The sequence below is a fragment of the Bufo bufo genome, chromosome 9, assembly GCF_905171765.1.
Source record: "Bufo bufo chromosome 9, aBufBuf1.1, whole genome shotgun sequence".
Taxonomy (NCBI): Eukaryota; Metazoa; Chordata; class Amphibia; order Anura; family Bufonidae; genus Bufo; species Bufo bufo.
The window spans coordinates 151,379,408-151,404,754 of record NC_053397.1 but is presented as its reverse complement, the minus strand read 5'-3'; the positions used below and the strand labels follow the sequence as shown (position 1 = coordinate 151,404,754).

Sequence of the window (25,347 nt, the reverse complement as noted above, 5' to 3'; positions counted from 1 at the left end):
ACGGTTTGATTGGTACTATTTTACTATTTTAGGGTGCATATGACTTTTGATTGCTTGGTATTACACTGGCTTTTTTGACACTTTTTTTTTTTTTTACGGTGTTCACCTGAGGGGTTAAGTCATGTGATATTTTTATAGAGCAGGTCGTTACGGACGTGGAAATATCTAATATGTATACTTTTTTTTATTTATTTAAATTTTACACAATAACAATAACAATCATGTTTTAGTGTCTCCATAGTCTGAGAGCCATATTTTTTTTTATTTTTAGGGCGATTGCCTTAGGTAGGGTATCATTTTTGCGGTATGAGATGATGGTTTGATTGGTACAATTTTGGGGTGCGTATGACTTTTTGATCTCTTGCTATTATACTTTTTGTGATGTAAGGTGACAAAAAAATAGCTTTTTTGACATCGTTTTTTTTTTTTTTTACGGTGTTCACCTAAGGGGTTAGGTCATGTGGTATTTTTATAAAGCAGGTTGTTACAGACGCGGCGTTACCTTATATGTATACTTTTTTTTTTACATTTAACACAATAAAAGCATTTTTGAAACAAAAAAAATCATGTTTTAGTGTCTCCATAGTCTGAGAGCCATATTTTTTTTTATTTTGTGGGCGATTGTCCTGTGAAGGGGCTAATTTTTTACTATTTTTGGGGGCATACGCCTTTATGATCGCTTGGTGTTGCACTTTTAGTGATGTAAGGTGACAAAAATGGCTTTTTTTTACACAATTTTTATTTTTTTATGGTGTGTATCAGACGGGGTAGATCATGTGATATATTTATATATCAGGTCATTACGGATGCGGAATACCTAATATGTTTTTTTTTTATATTTTTTATTATAAAATCAGGGGAAAGGGGTGTTTTTTTCTTTTTTTAACTTGAAACTTTTAAAATTTTTTATTGAAAACACTTTTTAAACTTTTTTTTTAACTTTATTTCTGTCCCACTCTGGGACTTTAACTTTTGGGGCTCTTATCCCCTCTGCAATGTATTACAATACATCTGTATTGTAATGCATTGCCTGTTAGTGTATTACGCAGAGTAATACACTAACAGGTTGCCTAGGAGACCCAGCCTGAGGCTGGATCTCCTTGGCACCCGTAGAAGGCAGGTCCCCATGCTGTGCAAGGCATTGGGCAGCCTCTGCATGGCATCGGGCTGCCTTGGCACACATCAGGTCCCTGACACAGTAGCCCGGGGACCCAATGCGCTCCTTGACCCGCCGCAAAACACTTCTATGTCGCTGTAAACAGCGATGTCGGCAGATACAGCAGAGGCCCGGCTACCAGGGACTGCCGGACCCCTGCAGTGATCGGGCTGATCAGCCCGCTGAGCATGTACGGCAGAATGCATTAAGGGGTTAATGTGAATGCATATGTACCAGTGGCGTAGCCATCAGTGAGGCCGCTGCTTCGGGTCCCGAGCTCAGAAGGGGCCCGGGAGGAGTCACTGTACTTGTCATGTATGTGGAGTGTGTGTATGAGTGCGTACATGTATGTGGACAGTGCGTCCATGTGGTGAGTGTGTACAGTATATGAGTGCATCTATGTACTGTAGATGGTGAGCACATGTATGAGAGCGTCCATGTGTGTGGAACGTGCGTCCATGTATGTGGGGAGTGTGTATATGAGTGCATCGATGTATATAGTGAGCACATGTATGAGTGCGTCCATGTATGTGGAGAGTGCATGTATGAATGCATCCATGTATGTGGAGAGTGAGTGTATGAATGCATCCATGTATGTGGAAAGTGCGTCCATGTATGTGGGGAGTGTGTATATGAGTGCATCGATGTATATAGTGAGCACATGTATGAGTGCGTCCATGTATGAGGAGAGTGCATGTATGAATGCATCCATGTATGTGGAGAGTGAGTGTATGAATGCATCCATGTATGTGGAAAGTGCGTCCATGTATGTGGTGAGTGTGTATATGAGTGCATCTATGTATATGTTGAGTGCATGTATGAGTGTGTCCGTGTATGTGAAAAGTGCGTCCATGTATGTGGAGAGGGCGTGTATGACTGCGTCCATGTATGTGGAGAGTGCGTGTATGACTGCGTCCATGTATGTGGAGAGTGCGTGTATGACTGCGTCCATGTATGTGGAGAGTGCATGTATGACTGCGTCCATGTATGTGGAGAGTGCGTGTATGAGTGCATCTATGTATATGTTGAGTGCGTGTATGAGTGCGTCCATGTATGTGGAGAGTGCATGTATGATTGTTAAAAAACAATAAAGTTGTGCTAAAAAATGACAGTAAATAAAAAGTCACAAAATAGCAATATGAGAGGGGTTTGCACAGGAGTAGGAGTAAAAAAATGCTGTGGGGCCCTGTCATTTCCAGCTACGCGTCTGATATGTACTATATACTCGCTGTGTAAAGGGTGTAGCCAGACTTGTGTGAGATGCAGCCAGACCTGCGCAGCCAAGGAAGCCTCAGTATTGTCTTAGCAAAGTAGGAACAGATTGCTTATTCAGTCATCATTGTTAATGTCCATGCAGTAACCTGCAAAACCGCACAGCCATTAACAATGAACACTGAAAAAACAATCCATTTCTCACAAGCTAATAGAATATCGCTAGAGCTGTGATGTTTGGACGTACCCTAAACTAGTTTTCACAACTGCAGCATGCTGATCTTGCAAAAATTTGAATCTGAACTGTAAACTTCTCATTTATGTATGCCATTTGGAAACTGTGAGCAACATTTACTAAGCAGTTTACACCAGTTTTTAAGTAAAAGTGCAGCAAAAATCTCAGTAATCGTAACATGCACCAAATTTGCACATAAATTGTGGCATTCCTTGTCATTTACCAAATCTGAAAAGGGGCAAGAAAAAGATGTCCATGGAATTCAGAGGAGTGGGAATGGTCTCACGTTTGAGACAAATGAAGAAAATGGCACAAATTTTTGTCTCTTTATAACAGTATATTGGTAGATTTCATTTTCTAACTATGGCAATCTTAGATGTGCCAAATTAATTAAGAAGCTTTTGCCACACGTAAGCAGATTCCAAAGGTGCAAGACAAGTATCCATTTTAAGCTACCAGCTAATGCACAGGGAGACAGAGTAGAGGTAAATCAAGCGTGATCACACACAGATGCGACCTTTTGGTGTCCACCCCTTCCTCAAGGGCGCATGCAGCTCCATCAGATAAGGGAAACGGGTCCCCCCATTCTCGGAAAAGGTGGACCCCACTAGTGTTGCGCAAATTGAAGTTAAACAAATTGACTTAGATCAGAATTTCAGGAAAAATTTGATTCACCATGAATCTGAATTTAATTTTTTCCTGAAATGGCGGTAAAAAAAAATACATACTCACGTCACAGCCATCTTGATTGAAGAAAACGTGCCAAATGTCGCGGATGCCAACAGGTGATATCACCATGTCATCACACGGGACAGGCGTGGTGACTTCGTCAGTGATACCGTGTCCGCCCAGCGTGATGACGCGATGATGTGATCACGTCAGTGAGCGAGATATTTGTTGCATTTTCTTCAATCAAGATGTATGCGACGGCCTCTCTGCGAGCAAATGGGTGAGGTGAGTATGTATTTTTTTTTATTAGCCCCTGATTAACCCCTGAAAGGCCTTAGGTATGAGGGGGGTTCAATGATAAGGGACGACGCGGTCGCCGTTAACCGTCATTGCACCTGCTACATACAATGGAATATGATTCATGACGAAGTAATTCGTAACAAATTAGGAAAGCTGAGGTTCAGCCTGCATTTGTGGGAGGGGCGTCTGCCCCATTTATTCACTGGCTCCCTTACCCCGACACACTTCTCTCTTGTACTTCCGGGGTAGGAGGAGCCGCCTCTTCGCTTCCCTCTGTGGCCATTCCGGCTATCACTGCTGTCTCCCTGCCCGCCAGAACACGGCGTCCATCAGGGGTAAGTGGCTGGTTCCCCCCCCCTCTGTATTTTTTCCTCACCTGTTATCTCTTGGGCATGGGCACGCTGCCTGCCATGGTCGTGCTGCCTACAGCGCCCTTCCCACTCGCATCGTTCGCTTGCCGAGGATCGCGCCTCTGTGGCATAGCGTGCGTTCCACCATGGTCGCCCCTGCTGCAGCCGACCTAGAAGCCGGCGGGCGTCTTCTGCAGAACCATAGTTTGTATGCAGTTTCATTATAATTGACCATAGATAACTGCAATGTATTTGGCTAAAAAAAAAATATGCTGCAAAGGGTTTATAGCTATTACTCGTCCCTGCTCTGGTCGGCTGCAGTATGGGCAGGTTAAAGCAAGTGTTATGTTTTTGTTTGACGGATGTCAACACATTAATTATGGCTGCCAGCAGTGGGGCTGGCCCTGTGCCCCCAGGGTAGATTGTTTTTTAAGGCAGGTTCGCTCCTGCATGTCATGGTGAATTCATGTTGGCTTATGGTTTTCACCTAGAGTCCTTTAAGTCTGTTAAAAAAAAAAAATCTATATATATATACAGTACAGACCAAAAGTTTGGACACACCTTCTCATTCAAAGAGTTTTCTTTATTTTCATGACTATGAAGGCATCAAAACTATGAATTAACACATGTGGAATTATATACATAACAAACAAGTGTGAAACAACTGAAAATATGTCATATTCTACGTTCTTCAAAGTAGCCACCTTTTCCTTTGATTACTGCTTTGCACACTCTTCGCATTCTCTTGATGAGCTTCAAGAGGTAGTCCCCTGAAATGGTCTTCCAACAGTCTTGAAGGAGTTCCCAGAGATGCTTAGCACTTGTTGGCCCTTTTGCCTTCACTCTGCGGTCCAGCTCACCCCAAACCATCTCGATGGGTTCAGGTCCGGTGACTGTGGAGGCCAGGTCATCTGGCGCAGCACCCCATCACCATCCTTCATGGTCAAATAGCCCTTACTTTCAAAGTTTTCCCAATTTTTCGGCTGACTGACTGACCTTCATTTCTTAAAGTAATGATGGCCACTCGTTTTTCTTTACTTAGCTGCTTTTTTCTTGCCATAATACAAATTCTAATAGTCTATTCAGTAGGACTATCAGCTGTGTATCCACCTGACTTCTCCTCAACGCAACTGATGGTCCCAACCTCATTTCTAAGGCAAGAAATCCCACTTATTAAACCTGACAGGGCACACCTGTGAAGTGAAAACCATTTCAGGGGACTACCTCTTGAAGCTCATCAAGAGAATGCCAAGAGTGTGCAAAGCAGTAATCAAAGCAAAAGGTGGCTACTTTGAAGAACCTAGAATATGACATATTTTTTGTTGTTTCACACTTGTTTGTTATGTATATAATTCCACATGTGTTAATTCATAGTTTTGATGCCTTTAGTGTGTGAATCTACAATTTTCATAGTCATGAAAATAAAGAAAACTCTTTGAATGAGAAGGTGTGTCCAAACTTTTGGTCTGTACTGTATATTTATGTGCATGTTTCATTTTCTTTAAGTCGTTTCCCCCCTTACTTCCATGTCCTTCTTCAATCTTTTCCTTATTTCCGTTCTTCTTTCTTACCCCGCTCCTGTGTTTCGTCACCCCTAGATTTGTCTGGTGGCACATTCAGGCCCTTTTTCTCCACTTTTTGGGGTCCACACAGGTTTTTCTTGCTACACTGTCTGGTCCTCCGTCACGCCGCTCAATCTGTGTCTCGTCACGCTGTCAGGTTGCCTGATACGCTTAGGCTCATGTCGTCAATAGTCGCCTGACGCGCTCAGGCTTTGTCCATTGTTTTGTCTGGTCGCCTGGTACGCCCAGGTTTCGCCTCGTCGCCTTTCTGGTCCCCTGATACGCTCAGGTGTGTCTTGTTTTCGATTCATCTTGCACGCTCACATTCTGGTCACCTGGCACACTCCGCCATTGTCTTGTCACGTTGTCTCGCCGCCTGGTACGCCCAGGACTCGTCTCGTCAGTTGTTGCCTGCTGTCCCACCTGGTACGCCCAGGTTTCGTCTCGTCCCGCTGTCTGGTCACCGTTCGGGTCAGGCTTTGTCTTGTTTTCTTGTTTCTCCTTACACGCACAGGTTCCTTTTTCGTCTCACTGTTTTGTCACCTAGCACTCCCTGTCCTTGTCTTGTCATTCTGTCTGGCTGCCTAGTACGCCCAGGCTTCGTCTCGTCACTGGTCGCCTGGTACGCCTCGGCTTTGTCTTGTGTCCCTGGCTGTTTACCTGGTACGCCCAGGTTTTGTCTCACTACGCTGTCTCACCTGATACGCTCAGGCTCTGTTTCATTTTTCTATCCGCCTGGCACACCCAGGCTCATTTTTTCTTCTACCTAGTTGCCTGGCACACTTGGGCCTCGTTCTGTTTCTCCTCGCATGGCCACTGGCTGGCCAGGTTTTGTCTCGTCCTTTCTGTTTCCTTCCCGCCATGGTAGGCTTAGGTTCACATTTCCCTTTGTCCGAGGCTTCCCCCCACTCGGTAGTCCGAGTCCTATCCCTCTTGCAGATCCGCCACCGGTCGTCTTCCGCCAGGATTCTCGGCTACTCCAGTTCACGTTTTCGGATTCCAGGTCACGTGTCCACTTTTTCGGCTCCCTTGGTCTAACATGCACCCAGTAATATGCCAATCTGCTGGTCCAATTCTGCACCATTCTCTTTACGTTCATTCTCAAGCATGCATGTTCCCCCTTTTTTCTTCCAGGTTCTAGGCCGTTTCACTTTCTTTAGCACCGGTCCAGGTCATTTATTTATCTGTAAGGCATTTTCGCCGACCTTCGCGGCAGCATTCTCCGGGTACGTTTCCCCAAGCATGGCACACCTCATCTCACCACATCTCATCCATTCTTTCACTGCCACGATCCGGTCGCCTATCACGCCAGCCATCTTTCTTAATCATTTCCAATACACCCATTTTTTCTAATTCAGGCGGTACGTTCTCTCCACAGGTCAAGCATGTCTCAAGCTTTAGATGTAGACGACAATATGTCAGTTCCTGAAACTTCGGTTTCAGGCCAGACCAGCGCTATGTCTCTCAGGAACTGGACTGTTTCAAAGTTGATCATGGAGCTGAACAGGAGGGGGATCCCACACCCGCTCCTTCTACTTCTCATTGCTTTTCGGCAGGTATTTCCAGGCCCAGTCCACAGGTGGCCCCCTCCCATTTCATTCCCGAGAGCATAAAAAAAGATATTCTGGCAGGGAAGGACGTCAACTTGGCATCTATCCTCATTGCCTCTCAGGACGTCCCGGAGAGCAGGGTCATCAACTGTGGCGATGTTTCTGTAGTCCTTAAGGCCAAGGATGCCCGCCTGAATAGGAAGTTGTCCATCCCCGAGTTCGTGCTTGCATTTAGTTTATTTAGGGATGTTATTTGTACCGCCCAACCAGAAAGGAGAGAGGAGTTGGACATCTAACTGTATCATATCACGGACTTGGGCCACAAGTACGGCGGCTCAGCCTTCTATGATTATTATCGCTCTTTTGCTGCGAAAGCGGCGGCTGCACTAGCTCAATTCCGGTTCGTCACTAACTGGGCTAATATTGACATGGAGCTGTTCTGCCGCCACTTCACGGGTCTTAGAGCCCCTACATGTATGGTGTGTCAGTCAATTTTCCATTCTTTGGAATGGTGCCCAAACACTGCTAACACCAATCAGGACAGGTCATTACCCAGACCCTCCAGGGCCCAGCAGAACACACCTTCAGTCGATAAGCTAGGTCGACCCATCGTATATCTGGGCAAGAGCCAGGTCTGCAATAATTTCAATGTAGGCTGGTGCTCCTTCAGTGGCTGCAGAGCACTTCATGTGTGTTCTTTGTGCTTCAGGGCTCATCCCCGTTCCACCTGTTTCAAAAGGTCTTCCAAGCAGTTCTGACTAACCGATATAAACGTGGACCTGCTTGCAGCCCTACTACAGGACCACCATGATCAAAACTTTGTGGAGTTCCTGCTGGTGGGCTTCACGGAGGGCGTCCACATGGGGCTTGTCGTCCTCCCGCAGACCTCTTGGGAAACCGGAAACTTACTCTCCGCCACAGGGGACCCTGCGGCGGTGGAGGAATTGCTCCAGTCAGAAGTGGAGAAGGGTTTTCTCATTGGCCCCTTCGCCGTAATTCCTTTTCCTATTCCTGGCATTTAAACCCAATCGGTTTGGTCACCAAAAAAATCATCCAATAAAAAACGCTTAATTTATGACCTTTCTTCTCATCATGCTTCCATAATACCCAGTCTCAAATTCACTCATTCCGTCGGAGGAGTTCTCCATGCAGTACTCCTCTATCGACGAAGCCATACAATCTATCTTATTATTCGGCAGAGGTACTTGGCTGGCAAAAGCAGATATCGTCGATGCCTTCAAGCTTCTTCCTATCCGGCCGCAGTTGTGGCAGTACTACAGCATTAAATGGGCCGATCATTACTATTTTGCCAACAGGCTCACTTTTGGTTCTAAAAGTAGCCCTTGGTTATTCGACCAGTTCGCCAAGGCTATGCACTGGATTCTGGTCCATCATGGCGGTTTGCCGACGGTCATTCATTATCTTGATGACTTCTTGATCCTCGAGGGCCCGCACGGCAAATAAGGCAATCTGGCCTGATTTTCTGTTGCACAGACAAAGACCGAGTGTCCCGCCACTAGGGTAACGTTCCTCGGCATCATCCTGGATGCCCTTTGGATGGAAGCCAGCCTTCCCGAAGAGAAGATAGTCAGTTGTCGCGAGGTCATTTCTAAAGCTGCATCCTCCGGCTTCTTTACCAAGGTTGAACTCCAATCATTGTTGGGTAGGCTCAACTTTTCCTCCAGGATCATGCCTCAGGGCAGGGCTTTCACGTCTAGACTGCTTATTTACTTCCTTCAGCAACTGACCAGGACAGCGTCATCCGTCAGGACAGCCATGCAATGGCGGACCTGGCCATGTGGAGATTGTTCCTTTCCTAGTGGAACGGTATTTCACTTTTCGTTCCCTCTTGGAGTCATTCATCTCCTACCGTTTTCTCCGATGCCGCTGCGGATTCACGGCCATCTACGGGTCCCATTGGATGGCTGGTCAGTGGCCCGCGGAAGTCTTGTCAGGTGCTGAAATCCTAAACACTTCCTCCCTCCTGGAACTTTACCCTATCGTTGCGGCAGCCCAAGCTTGGGGACAGCACTGGGCCAACGCCCCAGTGATGTTTTGTCACTGACAACCGAGCCTTGGTCGACATTACCACAAAAGGTAGGGCCAAGTGTTTGAAAATTATGTCCCTGCTTCACAGGCTGGTATGGCTCTCAATTTCCACATATTCTGCAGTCACATTCAAGGGTCTAGGAACATAGCGGTGGATGCTTTGTCCCGGATTAATTTACCCCTCTTCTTTCAGGTGATGCCCGAAGCAGACTTCACGGGATGTCCAGCCCCGGCCTTCAGTTCCCTGGTGATGGACTGAACTCCCTCATTTCATCAGCAAGGAACCTAGTGCAACAATCCCTTTCTCCCAATACAGCCAGGAATTACCAAGCCGGTTTTAAAATGTTTCAAGAATTATCCAAGATCCACCCTCAGGGTGGCCCGGACGACATCTCCTACATCATGGCCTTCATTGCCCACTGTCATTTCCAGCTCAGGCTGTCATACAACACCATTAAGTTATACTTGGCAGGCATCCAACACTACTCTATGCTCCGCAATCCAGGTGGGGGTTCTATATTCTCTCTGCAGGTAATTAAGACCACTTTACGTGGAATCCAGAAAAGGAAGGATCCCCCTTCCCGTATCTGGCAAAATGTTCAGGAAATTATCTTCAGCCTTTGATGGTAACCCTTTGGGCCCTTCACCAGTACAGTTATCAAAGCTGCCATGTACTCCCAATTCATTTCACACATCCGCACCCTGGGCTCGGGCCTAGGTTATAATCCCAGAGTCATTTCCAGCCATTCCTTTCATATCAGGGCAGCTTCCAGGAATTAGGTCCCGGCACATGTCATCAGGAAAATGGGGCGTTGGCATTCCTCCTGTTTCGTGAGGTACATTCCGAATCCCCATGTTGAAATTTCTCCGGCTTTTTGTACTCTCGCTCTCTGATTATGTTTCAAAGTGGTTCACCTTAATCCTGGTCTCCTCGACTCCTTTTTGCCCCCTTTTAGGCATACCCGCGTACCTGGCTCCAGGCACAAGTCAGCTAGTGTAGGGTCCGGGGTTAGGCATCCTTCCCCGATTCGTTCACAGGTAGCCACGACCACAAATTAGGAAGGCTGAGGTTCAGTCTGCATTCGATGGGAGGGGCGTCTGCCCCATTTATTCACCGGCTCCCCTTACCCCGGCACATGTCTCTCTCGTGCCCCTCCCTCCCTCCACTTTTCTCTGTTGTCCTCATCAGGGTATTCCCTCTTTTAGGCCTACCCGCGTACCTGGCTCATGCACAAGTCAGCCAGTGTAGGGTCCGGGGGTTAGGCATGCTTCGGCCTGCCCTAAAATCAACGCTTCAGGGGGATATATGGTGCAGACTCATAATAAGGACCTGTAGGGATTCAGTATGCTCCCACGCAGGGTATTTTCCACGTTGTTTCTGTGTGCAAAGTATATGCAGGTCAATATCAAGAACCTGTAGGGATTCAGGCATGCTGCCATACAAGGACCTTTTACATGACATTGCTGTGTGCATAAACCCCTATTTAGTATGGAGTTATAGATTTTATATTACTTGTTAGAAAAATTGTAGGCATTTGCAAGGGTCATCTAACATATCTGATATCACTTTAATATATTTTCATGACTTTAAAATCTGCAGACACTTAAATGATTTGAATTAAGCAGAGTCTATAGTTATCAGTTATGGAACGCATGTATCCAATCTATCTATAATAAGTAGAGAAGGGCACAAAAGGTAATCATGTCCATTGTGTAGTCTGAAGAATAACGCCACTCTAAGGCTACTTTCACACTAGCGTTCAGAGCGGATCCGTCTGATGTTTCATCAGACGGATCCGCTCCTATAATGCAGACGTTTGCATCCGTTAAGAACGGATCCGTCTGCATTATAATTAGAAAAGTAGCCTGAGCGGATCCGTTCAGACTTTACATTGAAAGTCAATGGGGGACGGATCCGCTTGAAGATTCAGCCATATGGTGTCATCTTCAAGCGGATCCGTCCCCATTGACTTACATTGTAAGTCTGGACGGATCCGCTCGCCTCCGCACGGCCAGGCGGACACCCGAACGCTGCAAGCAGCGTTCAGGTGTCCGCTCACTGAGCGGAGCGGAGGCTGAACGCTGGCAGACGGATGCATTCTCAGTGGATCCGCCTCCACTGAGAACGCATTAGGGCCGGACGGATGCGTTCGGGGCCGCTCGTGAGCCCCTTCAAACGGAGCTCACGAGCGGACACCTGAACGCAGGTGTGAAAGTAGCCTAATACGTTATTTTAGCATTAGGTGTACTTTTAATGATACTGCTTCTTTGTACAGAATAACGAACTGGCTTCTAATGTGTTTGATGGATTCATTTCATTTTTATTACACTCCACTCCCCATTTATGTTACTCTTATATCCATTTTTTATTTGGCATTATTATTCTTGTGTTATACACTTGCATTGAAATTTCCTTGATTACTATACTTTTATATCTACTTTATTTGATAAAGGTTAAGGTTATTTTTCCCCCCTGTAGGTTTATTTCTCTAGCGAAACAATTTGAGTTTCTGCTTTCTCTCATCCTAATCCTTTTTATGAAAATTTCAAATACATCAAATATCAAAAGAAGGAGGCAATTAACGTATGTGCATATTTAAGACTCCATTCACACTACAGTCTGCAGCACTATTCTTAATGTCAAAAAATATGGGACCCCTAAAGGAAACTTCATGGACTTAATTAAAAGGCAAGGCTTCACTGGAATCCAATTTGAAACGATGTTACAGGATAGTTGTCACACCTCCATTAGGATTGGAAGTATATGGGAAGACTAAAACAAAAAAAAGCATCTCATCTTCATAACAAGTTATATGACAAATGACAAAATTAAACCATCGCAGTTTTTCTTTTTTTACTACTTACTGTCCTTTACCTAAGCCATTGTTGTAGCCTGTGCTGACCATGACAACCATGAGACATTTAGCAGGCAGTAAAGGTACAGCTGCCAACTGCAGTAGATTTGTCAATAGTTCCAGGAAAATCACTGAAACTGGATTTTTCACTTAGCTCAACATCCCTGGAAAAATTCATGTTTTATGCTATTAGATAAAATCTACTGGCCGGATGTTAATGAAAATTGAGGATATGAACAGGTCTCACATCTGTTGTACTTACCCTGCTGATAGAAAATACTAGGCCTGGCTTTCCAGAGCAGACTCCCATAAAGCAGTGACGGAACTGCCAGAAGAAGAGGTGCTCCATTATGAATGTGATGAGACTCAGAGCCATAGCAGCTCCCAGCATGTAGAATACTCCAGCCATGTTGTCAATGTCCAGCTGACTGCTCATCACCTCATTCTTCTCATTATGACAAATGCCAGTTAACCAGAGGGCTTCCAGCTCTTCCATTTCCCCTAAACAAAATGTAAAATCATGACATACTAAGAAGGCAGGCAAGCTTCATAAAACAAAGCAACCATGTGATATCAGCTAAGTAACCTACACTGAAATATGAAATGATACTTCTGCTGTATAGGAATACTTACTACATGACAAACTACTATGAGGTTTTTCCTGACATAGCTGAGTGGTTAAAGTCCTTTTCTCTAATGTAGAAGGTTGTGATTTCGAATACCGACAGAAACTTTTCAGAAATATAGACTAAATTAAATTTAAATACACTGGGTGTCCCCAAGCACTGACTCCATATATGGACATAGCTATATATGGAGACAAAGCAGGGACTCCTAAGCCGAACTAGAGTCCCGACACCCTCCCCTCTTCAGAGCAGCGGGTGCCTGGTTTAATGCTCGGGTTCTCCATTGACTTTCATTGACTGCCATTCTACTTGAGCACCAGAGCACATGACCACTTTGGTGGTCGACCAACACTATTACTTAGTGCAGGCATGCTCAACATGCGGCCCTCCAGCTCATCCATCGCTATTTATCCAGCAAAATGACAGACATCTAAGCATTTCTCAATGGAGTCTGACGGCGTTGATGTGAACAGAACAGATCCTAAAATTTCTGGATTATGGATTTAATTTTGTTATTGAAGCCTTTCCTCCTATACACCAAAACTTAGACCATAAACCATCTTTGGTGCAGATTTACAGTATATAGGGGGTTATTTTATTACGTGCACAGAACTAGTATATAGACAATAAGAAAGACCTACTTAAGATTTCCTCTCCACCACAGTTATTGATTGCCCTGTGGAAACTACATACATCACCGAATAGCTGAAGGATTGCCAGGTCAATCTGTCTTTTCCATCCAGAGTCCTTTTGGATAGCAATGCCATAACCAGTGGATGCAAAGACCTTGCCGCTACCAATGGTCACTAGTTTACAGCCTTCATCCCGCCCTGCCATGTAGTTCAGCACAGCAGCATCATAAATAAAGGCGTCCAGTTTACTATAATATGAGCAAAGACATGAAAATGTCATTAAGAATGTTCTGTTATAGATTTACTAGAAGGCAATCTTCTCTTGCTGAAATAATGTTATCATTTATTTAAAGGAAATTGATAAAAAAAAACGTCAGCAACATTACATGAATGATGCACATTTTATATGGTGGTTTATGTACAATTTACCTTGTGACCTGGACTGACTAATACTTTTTTATGTACAAAATTCTGAATAAGACTCACTGTTTAATAGAAAAGTCTTCAGGTTCACAATATGTTTAATCAGTGGATTAGTCTTTGGTTTAAATACAGTACATTGCAGCTGAACCACCAAGGCTCTGTGCTGCAGGCCGAGCAGAATCTATGCTCCTGTTCGGCATAGGCAGCCTAATAGCTGCAATGCTATTGATTTTAATGGCTACAGCGTCCTGCAACAGACGCATAATCCACTGATTATATCGAAGTGCAGGGAGGAAGAAATCAGAGAGCTTACACAGCCAAACTAATCAGAGCTTTGATGAAATGCTTAGTCTGGCACCATTATCGTGGTCGACCATATACTAAACACAACTTACCCAGTTTTTAAAGGACAATAGGGCATCTTGCACTGATCGTGGTTAAATTTCACCATATAAGTATGCATTTCGAGGTAGTTGTTACGAATATTTCTTTCTGTGCTGCCGTTCGGGACAGTGCCAAATCGGAAGGCGGGGGAGAAATCATTCGGTCTTTGAAACTGTAATAAAATTAGAAAAGTTCAGTCCATATCTGTAGCATTAAAACTGAGACAGAAAAAAGTTACTCTACTTTCCATATTCACATTGATAGAAGAAAATGACCTCTACGTGGCTTGCGTAACAACAAGAAGGGTGGACACGGTTTGGCCAGGCTGTGGTGATCAAACATGGATTACTGCTAATTGCCAGAGTGTACCTTTACTTATCTGGACCTTTCACCTGTCCAGACATGTCTCTTTTAGCAACCCCTTGCATCTCCCATGTAATACCAAGTCTTGAGCATCTATTCTTATGATTCTATAATGTGTCGATCACTTATCATTCCTTCTACAAGTTATGAATGAATTTCTAGCAGTTTGCCATGAAGGTCAGGCAGGGTGTTAACACTTGGTGGTGTGTTTCTGCACAGTCTGATATTATCCAATCAGTAAGCCAGTGGGAGGGGACACACCACTAACTGATAACACCCAACTGGACCTTCATTGCAAATGTCTAGCAATTCATTCATAGCTTCTAGTAACGAATAATAACGGAACGGTACAATATAGAATCATAGGAAAAGATGCTCTAGAACTGGTATTACATGGGGGATGTAAATAGTTCCTAAAACAGAACTGTCAGGAGAGGCCATTGGCCCCCTTTAATTCACAAGTAAAGGTACAGCAATTAGCAGTATTCCACATCCACATCTTTCTGTTCAATCCCCCAACACAAATGGTGAAGTTAGTTAAAATATCTGTACCAAATCCATATTTTGGCCCAATATTTCCGGTACATTTGCATTTATATCCACATGTTCCTGGGAGGCTGTAGAGACAGAGGTGTGCTATCTGTAAATGAAAGTCTTCTCAGCTGACGGGTGTAATATATACTTTTTAATACACTACGGCATGCAATAAATACAATCCAGTGTTACTTGTCTGCTATGTAAGAAATCCAAAAATGTTGAGAATTCGTAGATACCGCTTGTCCCTGTCAGACAAAGACATTGCCTATAATTAGGACATATTTTGTAGAGTTTGAAATTCATGAACATAAACGATTGATAAAGTTCATTTATTTAGCAGGGCTATATGGATGACGTCATTTCTATTAAAATATGTTTAGTTTTTTGCCTTTTTATTGTGGATTCTATCTTTCAAGTCTATTGTCTAAAATTAGACCATGGTTATTACTTGTATAAATGCATTATTCATTAAAACAGCCAAACTACAGCTTTCCACCAAAGCATGAAATTCTGCTGAAATTAAATTAGGATTTCATTAATAGATAACATTCCCACAATCGTTTGCTCATGAAGTGAAGAATAATTAGTTCAGAGAGTCCTTTACTGGCAATAAATCTGGTCATTTTTGCCTGTTAATGTATGAGAGGTTGTTAAATGTTAAACTCCGTGTTTTATGGGAGATCCAGTCAATTCCTTCCACATACAATCGAAGTGTGAAAGGTTTAATTTACTGATTCACACTCCAATAAGAATCAATATGGTATTGGCACTGCGCAGAAGGATAAAACTTCTGGGTCATTGATAGTTTGCCATATATCCATAAGTCAAGACAAAAAAGTCAAGCTATACAGATAGAACAGTCATGATGGAAACCTCCACATCAAACTCAAAGAAACGGAAGGATATGTACCAGGGAGGAAGATGTCTATAATTGTTTCCCTAGTCTAGAGGCACACATGAGAAGTACCCCAATGATTACCACATTTAGAGTTCTGGATGGTGACCTGAAACAGTTGGCACTTAAATATTAAATAACACCCCCACCCACAAAAATGTATGCCTGAAGAAGAACGTTTACCTCCTATTATGTAGAATAATTTTCAAGCCACTATCCATATTATTCAGCTACAACTGATCTGTGAAAAGTATTACTGGCTGTGACCTGACTGAAATAGTCCAAATGTGTCTGAATAGTACTATTATACAGTGACTGAATAATGTTATTATATGGTGAGTGAATGCACTGAGCATCGGGGGTGGCACAGGCCCTAGATATGTTCTACCTTTCCTTCCACACTGGACTTACCAATAATGAAGTACAATATTCTCAAAATAAAACTCGTACAAAAAAAAGAATAGTTTTTCAGAATGAACCACTCAATGTACATAAACTTACACACATACAGTTATCCAAGTACATGCACAGTTATATGTACACACATTTTCTAGCTGTATTTTCTTTCTGCATAGTTGAATAGTCACTACAGCTACAACATCCCATACACAACTGCTCATGTATTTCAGTTCTATCACCAATGCCCCCCCACTCCCAGATATTGGAGAACATAGTAGGCACTATGGGACTACTATGGCACTATTGGAATAGTAGGTAGGTTTGGCAATAGGACCTATCATTCCACACCCCTATTCCAGTACAGCTATTTCCTCTAGCCTGAGGAGATCCCAGGTGTGGCTACTGGGATTGTTGCTGGGGAATAAATATAGGCCTCAGAACCTCAGTCAGTGTCAGAGCATGCTGGCTATCTGACCGTGTGACTGTACAATGCCTGATCCTACTGACAAGCTGAAGGAATAGTTGAGAGAGGGAAGTTCTCCGTATGGGCAGGTGTTTTTGTTGGTGTTTGTTATGCTTCACGTGCTGTTGCTTCACCCTAAATTATGGTTAACTTGAATGCCATGTATTCTGCTGGATAATGCTTATGAGGAACAAATAAACATTGTTTGGACTTTTTAACCTGTAGTCTGTAGTATAATAGTATGTCATTGTTGCACCCACCACAAGTATATATATATATATACAGTTGCAAGAAAAGGTATGTGAACCCTTTGGAATTATATGGATTTCTGCACAATCTGGTCATAAAATGTGATCTGATCTTCATTTAAATCACAACAATAGACAATCACAGTCTGCTTAAACTAATAACACACAAAGAATTAAATGTTACCATGATTTTATTGAACACACCATGTAAACATTCACAGTGCAGGTGGAAAAAGTATGTGAACCCTTGGATTTAATAACTGGTTGAACCTCCTTTGACAGCAATAACTTCAACCAAACGTTTCCTGTAGTTGCAGATCAGACATGCACAATGGTCAGGAGTAATTCTTGACCATTTCTCTTTACAGAACTGTTTCAGTTCAGCAATATTCTTGGGATGTCTGGTGTGAATTGCTTTCTTGAGGTCATGCCACAGCATCTCAATCGGAGGTAAGGACTCTGACTGGGCCACTCCAGAAGGCATATTTTCTTCTGTTTAAGCCATTCTGTTGTTGATTTACTTCTATGCTTTGGGTCGTTGTCCTGTTGCAACACCCATCTTCTGTTGAGCTTCAGCTGGTGGACAGATGGCCTTAAAGGGACTCTGCAGTGCTCGTCTGATGAGGAGGTTGAGCGAAGTGCGCGCATGCGCACTTCGCTCAATGAGGCTGATTGTAAATGTCCGCACGGGCGCATCAGGCACAGGCCTGTGCGCACGCGCGGGATCTTTGAAAAGGAGGAGGGGGCACTGAGCGAGAGCCGGAGGCGTATTTCATTACATTCAGGCGGCGCTGAAAGCATCAGGGGAGGAGCTGGGCACCAACAGCGGCGGCGGCGGGCGGCAGCTTGAGACCAACAGAAACGCCCTGGGCACCTTATCAAGAAGATTGACAGGTTAGATAAAAGCTCTTTTTATCAAAAGGAGACGGCGAATTTATCTTCTAACAACACCTTTGTAATCACAGGGGCGCCATGGAGATAACAATACTTTTAAAAGGGGGGGTTAGAAAGTGGTGACAGAGTCCCTTTAAGTTCTCCTGCAAAATGTCTTGATAAACTTGGGAATTCATTTTTCCTTCGATGATAGCAATCCGTCCAGGCCCTGAGGCAGCAAAGCAGCCCCCAAATCGTGATGCCCCACCACCATACCTTTTTTTTTATTAACTTTCTTTATTATAGTTCAAATATTAACAATCAGTGTTATAAAGACTTCACAGTTGTGATGAGGTTTTAATGTTGGTGTGCTGTGCCTCTTTTTCTCCACACATAGTGTTGTGTGTTTCTTCCAAACAACTCAACTTTGGTTTCATGTGTCCACAGAATATTTTGCCAGTACTGCTGTGGAACATCCAGGTGCTCTTGTGCAAACTGTAAACGTGCAGCAATGTATTTTTTGGACAGCAGTGGCTTCCTCTGTGGTATCCTCCCATGAAATCCATTCTTGTTTAGTGTTTTACGTATCGTAGATTCGCTAACAGGGATGTTAGCATATGCCAGAGACTTTTGTAAGTCTTTAGCTGACACTCTAGGATTCTTCTTCACCTCATTGAGCAGTCTACGCTGTGCTCTTGCAGTCATCTTTACAGGATGGCCACTCCTAGGGAGAGTAGCAGCAGTGCTGAACTTTCTCCATTTATAGACAATTTGTCTTACCGTGGACTGATGAACAGCAAGGTTTTGGAGATACTTTTATAACCCTTTCCAGCTTTATGCAAGTCAACAATTCTTAATCGTAGGTCTTCTGAGAGCTCTTTTGTGTGAGGCATCATTCACATCAGGCAATGCTTCTTGTGAAAAGCAAACCCAGAACTGGTGTGTGTTTTTTATAGGGCAGGGCAGCTGTAACCAATGTTTATATGGTGTGTTTAATAAAAACATGGTAACATTTAATTCTTTGTGTGTTATTAGTTTAAGCAGACTGTGATTGTCTATTGTTGTGACTTAGATGAAGATCAGATCACATTTTATGACCAATTTGTGCAGAAATTCATATAATTCCAAAGGGTTCACATACTTTTTCTTGCAACTGTATATATATATATATATATATATATATATATATAGACAAAATTCCCTGTTGTTTTTACAAACTATACTTTTATGAGATGCTGAATCCTCAGCTGTCTACTGTACCTCACTAGTGCTGTACTTTAGCGATGGGGATGCACACTACACATCCTATTATATGTAGGACAAGAAGATAAGAACAATCAGCCTATAATGACTCCCTTCTCCTACAGATATAAGTTCCATGTAAAATGCCCTCAAAAGACAAGGGGGCACTGCCTCCGACTGGAGAAGAAAAAGTTCAGTCTCCAGAAGAGTCAAAGGTTCTTTACTGTAAGAACTGTGAATCTGTGGAATAGACTTCCTCAGGATGTGGTCACAACAGCAGCAATGGATAGTTTTAAATGGGTTTAGATGAATTCTTAAAAGTAAATGACATTAATGCTTATGAAAATGTGTAGAAATCTGAGTCTCACTTCCTTCTGGGATTCACATTCCCACCCATCCCTTTTTTTGAACCTGATGCACTTGTGTCTTTTTTTAACCCTATTAATTATGTAACTATGTAAGTTTTATGTCGCAGATCTGGACATATTGACTGCATGGGTCCAGTCTATGCATCATCCAGCCCATCTTTAGACTATTTAGGTTTACCCTGTTTTAGACAGGATTAGTAAATTAATAGCAACGGAGCGAGGCGCAGCCATAGCACAGGGCGGACTGACTTAGGGGGAAGACTGGAAGCTAGGAGAGGGTTAAGGTTGCTGGGATTTGCATGGTAGGGGGTTGTTATGATTTAGGTGGGGAGGAGCTGGGAGTTTGGCGGGAGGTATATAAGATATAGAAGGAGGGGCTTCGGGTCAGTTGCAGCTAGAGCCAGCGAGATTTTAGGTGTCATGGCCTCTTTGGATGAGCTGTTGGCGTCGGTGCGGGCCGCAGTGGAGGTACATGGGATGGAGTTCCTGCAGCAGACCATTCAGGCTGCATTTCACCCCCCTTCTCCTCTGGTTATGTCAGCTCGCGCTGTCAGGGCCAGGAGATCTGTCCCCCCTGAGCGCTTGAGCCCAGAAGCTACCCCTCGGGTCCGCCAATGCATTAGAAGCCCCGCCAGGGACCCTCCGCTGTGGTCTGAGGTGTCCGTGGCCAGTCGGACCCCCAGGCAAAGCGGGAGGAATTCGGGATCGCGTGGCGGGCCGGCGGGAGAGGGTCGGGCTCCCCCCAGACCCGTCTCCCTTTCAGCAAGAGGGAGGGAGCGTTCGCAGGCGGCGGCATCCCCACGAGATGTCCCACGCGGGGGGCGAGCCAGGAGGGCCTTACCTGATGCTGGGGGAAGTGGTGCGGCCGGGCGGTCTCGGGGCTTGGGCCTTCCGGCGGTGGATGCGATTATGTCTCCTGCGCTGCGGTGGAGGGATCCGGGCCGGCAGCTTCAGCGTGAGGAGGAAGCAAGCGCAGTGGCTGGTGTGGATGTGAGCGCGTCGCGGCCCCTAGTGGCGGGTCGGCGACATTGCAGCCGGTCAGTCGTCGGAGAAGATACTTTGGCTCCGCCCCCTGAGCTGTGGCATGGAGCGGTGGCTTGTGGCACGATGGCTGCAGATTCGGTTTCGGTGGGGGCAGGAGGGATGGAAGGACTGCGGCCAGATGATGAGGCCCGCCCGGCTGGGATTCGGGTAGTTACCCTCCCCTCACATCAGTGCCAAGAGGGGAGGCATTTCAGTTGGAAGAGGGTGAATTGGAGTCTGGAGCGGACGACACGGCAGGCGGAAGGGACGATTCGATGCTGGATGACGCCGTGCCATGCGGAGCGAGCACGCCGGTGCGGATGTCTGTGAGCAGAGCTGCGGCTGCCGGAGGATCTGTCCGGGGACGGCCAGGTGAGATGACGTCGTGTCAGATGCCAGCTGGGGGTACTGTTCCGCATAGTGGGGGGGTTCTGACGTCTTGGCCCGGGAGGTATTGTCTGGGATGCTGTCATTGCTGTCGCGGTTGGGGCCGGGGGCGCCGGCATCCCTGGCGTCAGTTTGGGCGCCTGCGCAGGCATTGGGGGCGTTGGATCAGGGGATGGTGCAAGGTTCGGTTGGAATTGGGGATAGTGTCGCCGCAGGTGGTGTGCAGGCCTCAGGGGTGGTGGCAGGAGTTAGAGGTGACGTGGGGGATGGCGTTCGGTTGGCGGACACGGCAAAAGGGGAAATATATGTGTGTTTTGAGGGACCGCTGGGGGCTCACTTGAAACAGGAAATTAGGGATAAGATATTCATTGCTTCCTTTGGAGAAATTTAATTTAGACCGGGGTAAGCCAGATGAGAGTAAAAAAGAGGAGGAAGAAAGGAGGCGGTATAGGTTGATCCCACGTACGTTTCAAAATTGGCTTCAGGCCTTTGCGATTTTGGCCAGTGTGGTTGGGGAAAAATCGCCCGAACATTGCTCTGCACTGTTCTGCTATATGGATGCGGTAGGGGAGGCTCATCGGACTTATGGGGGTGTGGCGTGGCTTAGGTATGATGAGCAGTTCCGGCAGCGGAAGGCTGTCAGGTCTAGCATACGGTGGGATCATAAGAACATTGGTCTCTGGATGCGGCGCCTAGGGATGGTTCGCAGCCCTTTCGGGGATCGGCCGGGGATCCCTCGGCCTCGCAGGGAGGAGGTAGAAAGGGCTGTTGCTGGCAGTATAACGAGGGACATTGCAGGTTCCTGTCAGATTGCCGGTACAAGCACAAGTGCTCTGGTTGCGGTGGCTCCCATAGTTGGTCGCGGTGTTTCAAGCGAGGGAGGGGTAAGGGACCCGAGGCTGTGCAGAAGAGGGGTGACTCCGGTGAGGGTGGAAGATATGGAGCCCTATTTAAGGAGGTATCCAAATAGGGAGGTTGCTCAGTTGTTGTTGGCGGGGGTTTACTGGGGGTTTCGTGATTCTGTGTAGTTCAGTTGGGCCGAGTTTGTCTGCACGGAAATTGTCCTCAGCGTTGCGTCATCCGGGTGTGGTGAGGGATAAGATTGAGAAGGAGGTGGCGGCTGGCAGGGTTGTAGGCCCCTTTACGGAGTGTCCCTTGCCTGATTTGTGGGTGTCCCCGTTGGGTTTGGTGCCTAAGAAGGAGCCCAATAAATTCAGGCTTATTCATCATTTGTCCTATCCGCAAGGGGGGTCGGTAAATGATGGGATAGCGGATGAGTTGTGCTCCGTGTCGTACACGTCTTTTGATGCGGCGGTGCGGTGGGTTAGGTGTTTCGGGCAGGTCGCCCTGCTCGCAAAAACGGATATTGAGGCTGCTTTTCGGTTGTTGCCCATCCACCCAGATAGTTTGCATTTACTGGGTTCTCAATGGGAGGGTTGTTTTTACGTTGATTGCTGTTTGCCGATGGGCTGCGCAATTTCTTGTTCGTTGTATGAATCGTTTAGTTCGTTCTTGGAGTGGGTGTTGAAACAGGAGTCGGGATGGAATTCGGTGCTGCATTATCTGGACAATTTTTTGTTTTTGGGTCTATCACGGTCGGCGTGGCTATCACATACGTGACACAGAGGGAGGGAACGAGGAAGGCCCTGCCCAAGTGAGAGGGAAGATGGTGACCCCTGACTCACCTGGCGGCTGGCACCTGGCTGCCCTGACGTCCCTAGACGGGTTCCTCACCCGTACGCCGATCACGTGCCTAAAGCCCTGGCTTTCCCTGAGCTGAGCCCTAGGTAGTGAACAGGGCGATGGGAACACTAGTCCGCACCACTAACTCTAAGGGAAAACACCAAGGGGAGGACAGACAACACAGACTCAACATATATTCCCAGGTGGGCGACAACAGGAGACAACAATAAGCCCAACAGGGATCCGGAGGGTAGCACTCAGGAACGACAACCAGGATTAACCACTCCAGTGGGTCAGTATAGATGTCCAGGCAGGAAGCTCTATAACTGGCAACTAGAGAAGTGTGAGGGGAGAATATAAGGAGGTAGGGAGTGGCAGACAAGAAACAGCTGAGGAGGAGAAGCTACGGATCCCTGAGAGAGACAAAAAGGATAGCAAGGCAAACACAGAAAACAATCACTAAGAAACAACGTGATCTATAGATATAGAGCGTGCAGCCACCCGCTGCGACTTCCTGACCCCGGGTATAACGGAGTCAGACGTGGCTCTTGATACCCTCGTGACAGTACCCCCCCCTTTCACGAGGGGCCTCCGGACACTCAGGACCAGGTCTCTCCGGATGAGAGGCATGGAAAGTCTGAATTAACCTGTTGGCGTTTACCTCTGACGCTGGAACCCACATTCTTTCCTCGGGACCGTAACCCCTCCAATGCACCAGATACTGAAGAGAACGGCGGACCCGACGAGAATCAACAATTCTGGCTATTTGAAACTCCAGATTACCAGCCACAATGACAGGAGGAGGTGGCAGCGGCGATGGTTCTAGAGGTGGAACATACTTCTTGAGTAACGATTTATGGAAGACGTTATGGATCTTAAAAGTCTGAGGTAGCTCCAGGCGAAAAGCCACAGGGTTAATGACGGCTACCATTTTATAGGGACCAATGAACCTAGGACCCAGTTTCCAAGAAGGAACCTTCAACTTAATATTCCTAGTAGACAACCACACATAGTCATTCACTCCTAGGTCCGGACCTGGCGACCGTTTCTTATCGGCCATGCATTTATATTTACCACTCATCTTTTTCAAGTTAACTTGCACCTTCTGCCATACCGATGAAAGAGATGAAGAAAACCTTTCCTCTTCGGGAACCCCAGAAGACCCCCCCCTCTTTGAAAGTACAAAATTGGGGATGAAAACCGTATGCACCAAGGAATGGTGACTTGCCAGTGGACTCCTGATAATGATTATTTATGGCAAACTCAGCTAACGGTAAATATGATGACCACAACTCTTGGTTTTCAGACACAAAACACCTTAAATATGTTTCTAGGTTTTGGTTGGTACGCTCGGTCTGTCCATTCGACTGAGGATGGAAAGCTGAGGAAAAGGACAAGTGAACCCCCAAACGGGAACAAAAAGCTTTCCAAAACTTAGAAATAAACTGGGTTCCCCGATCCGAAACCACATCGGAAGGGACCCCGTGAAGCTTCACGATTTCACTGATAAACACCTGAGCGAGAGTTTTAGCATTAAAGTGTACCATTTTGCTAAACCTGTCTACTACTACCAAGATAACTGTTTTACCCGCCGACAACGGTAAGTCAGTGATGAAATCCATTGACAGATGTGTCCATGGCCTATTGGGGATGAAAAGTGGCAATAAAGACCCTGCTGGACGTGTATGAGAGACTTTCGCGCGTGCACAAGTAGAACAAGTAGACACGAAATCCATTACATCCTGACGCAACCTTGGCCACCAAAAACGACGAGATAAAAGCTCCAAGGTTGCTTTACTACCCGGGTGTCCAGCAAGTGCCGAATTATGATGTTCTTTTAATAATTCAAGACGCAGGTTTAACGGTACAAACAATTTCTCTGAGGGGCAAGAGGCCGGGGCGTCCCCCTGAGCCTCTAACACCTTTCCCTCTAGAACAGAGTGTACAGCAGAGACAACCACTCCTCTTTGTAAAATAGGGACCGGATCACAAACATTACCCCCTCCAGGGAAACTACGAGATAATGCGTCTGCCTTGGTATTTTTTGCCCCAGGACGATAGGTGATTACAAAGTTAAATCTGGTAAAGAATAGCGACCACCTAGCTTGTCTAGGGGTGAGACGCTTAGCCGATTCTAGGTACAGAAGGTTCTTGTGATCCGTAATCACCGTGACGGGGTGGATTGCTCCCTCTAAGAAGTGACGCCACTCTTCAAGCGCCAGTTTAATCGCCAACAGTTCCCCTATTTCCAATATCATAATTCTTCTCCGCAGAAGATAATTTTTTGGAAAAGAAAGCGCAAGGACGCCATTTGCCAGGAGACGGACCCTGAGACAATACAGCTCCCACTCCCACCTCTGACGCATCTACCTCGACAATAAAAGGCTGGGAGACATCAGGTTGAATTAGAACAGGTGCCGAGGTAAACCTCTCCTTTAGAGAGGAAAATGCATCTTTAGCGGCGTCAGACCATTTGGAAAAATCCGTCCCCTTCCTAGTCATGTCGGTAAGGGGTTTAACGATCACTGAATAATTTTTAATGAACTTTCTATAGAAATTAGCGAAACCCAAAAACCGTTGTAGGGCTTTAAGGTTCTCAGGAAGATCCCAATCTAAAATTGCCTGGACCTTCCCAGGATCCATGCGGAAACCTGAAGCAGATAATAGATATCCCAGGAACTGTAATTCCTGAACAGCGAAGACACATTTTTCAATTTTCGCATATAATTTATTCGTCCGTAGGACCTGCAGTACTTGCCTGACATGCACCTCATGTGTTTTCAGATCAGCCGAATAAATTAAGATATCATCTAGGTATATGACTACAAACCTGCCGATGAGATGACTAAAAATATCATTAACG

General features: G+C 45.5%; 1 protein-coding gene across 1 annotated transcript in view; it reads right to left on the bottom strand.

Moving 5' to 3' along the window:
* The window catches only part of GRIN2B (glutamate ionotropic receptor NMDA type subunit 2B), a 638,757-nt gene that overhangs the window by 5,662 nt on the left and 607,748 nt on the right, over positions 1–25,347 (bottom strand). The window contains exons 9-12 of the mRNA XM_040408303.1: positions 14,015–14,175; positions 13,258–13,444; position 12,798; positions 12,201–12,439 (exon numbers count right to left, since the gene is read on the bottom strand). Of these exons, the coding sequence (XP_040264237.1) occupies positions 12,201–12,439; position 12,798; positions 13,258–13,444; positions 14,015–14,175 (588 nt within the window). The remainder of the gene's footprint in view (positions 1–12,200; positions 12,440–12,797; positions 12,799–13,257; positions 13,445–14,014; positions 14,176–25,347) is intronic.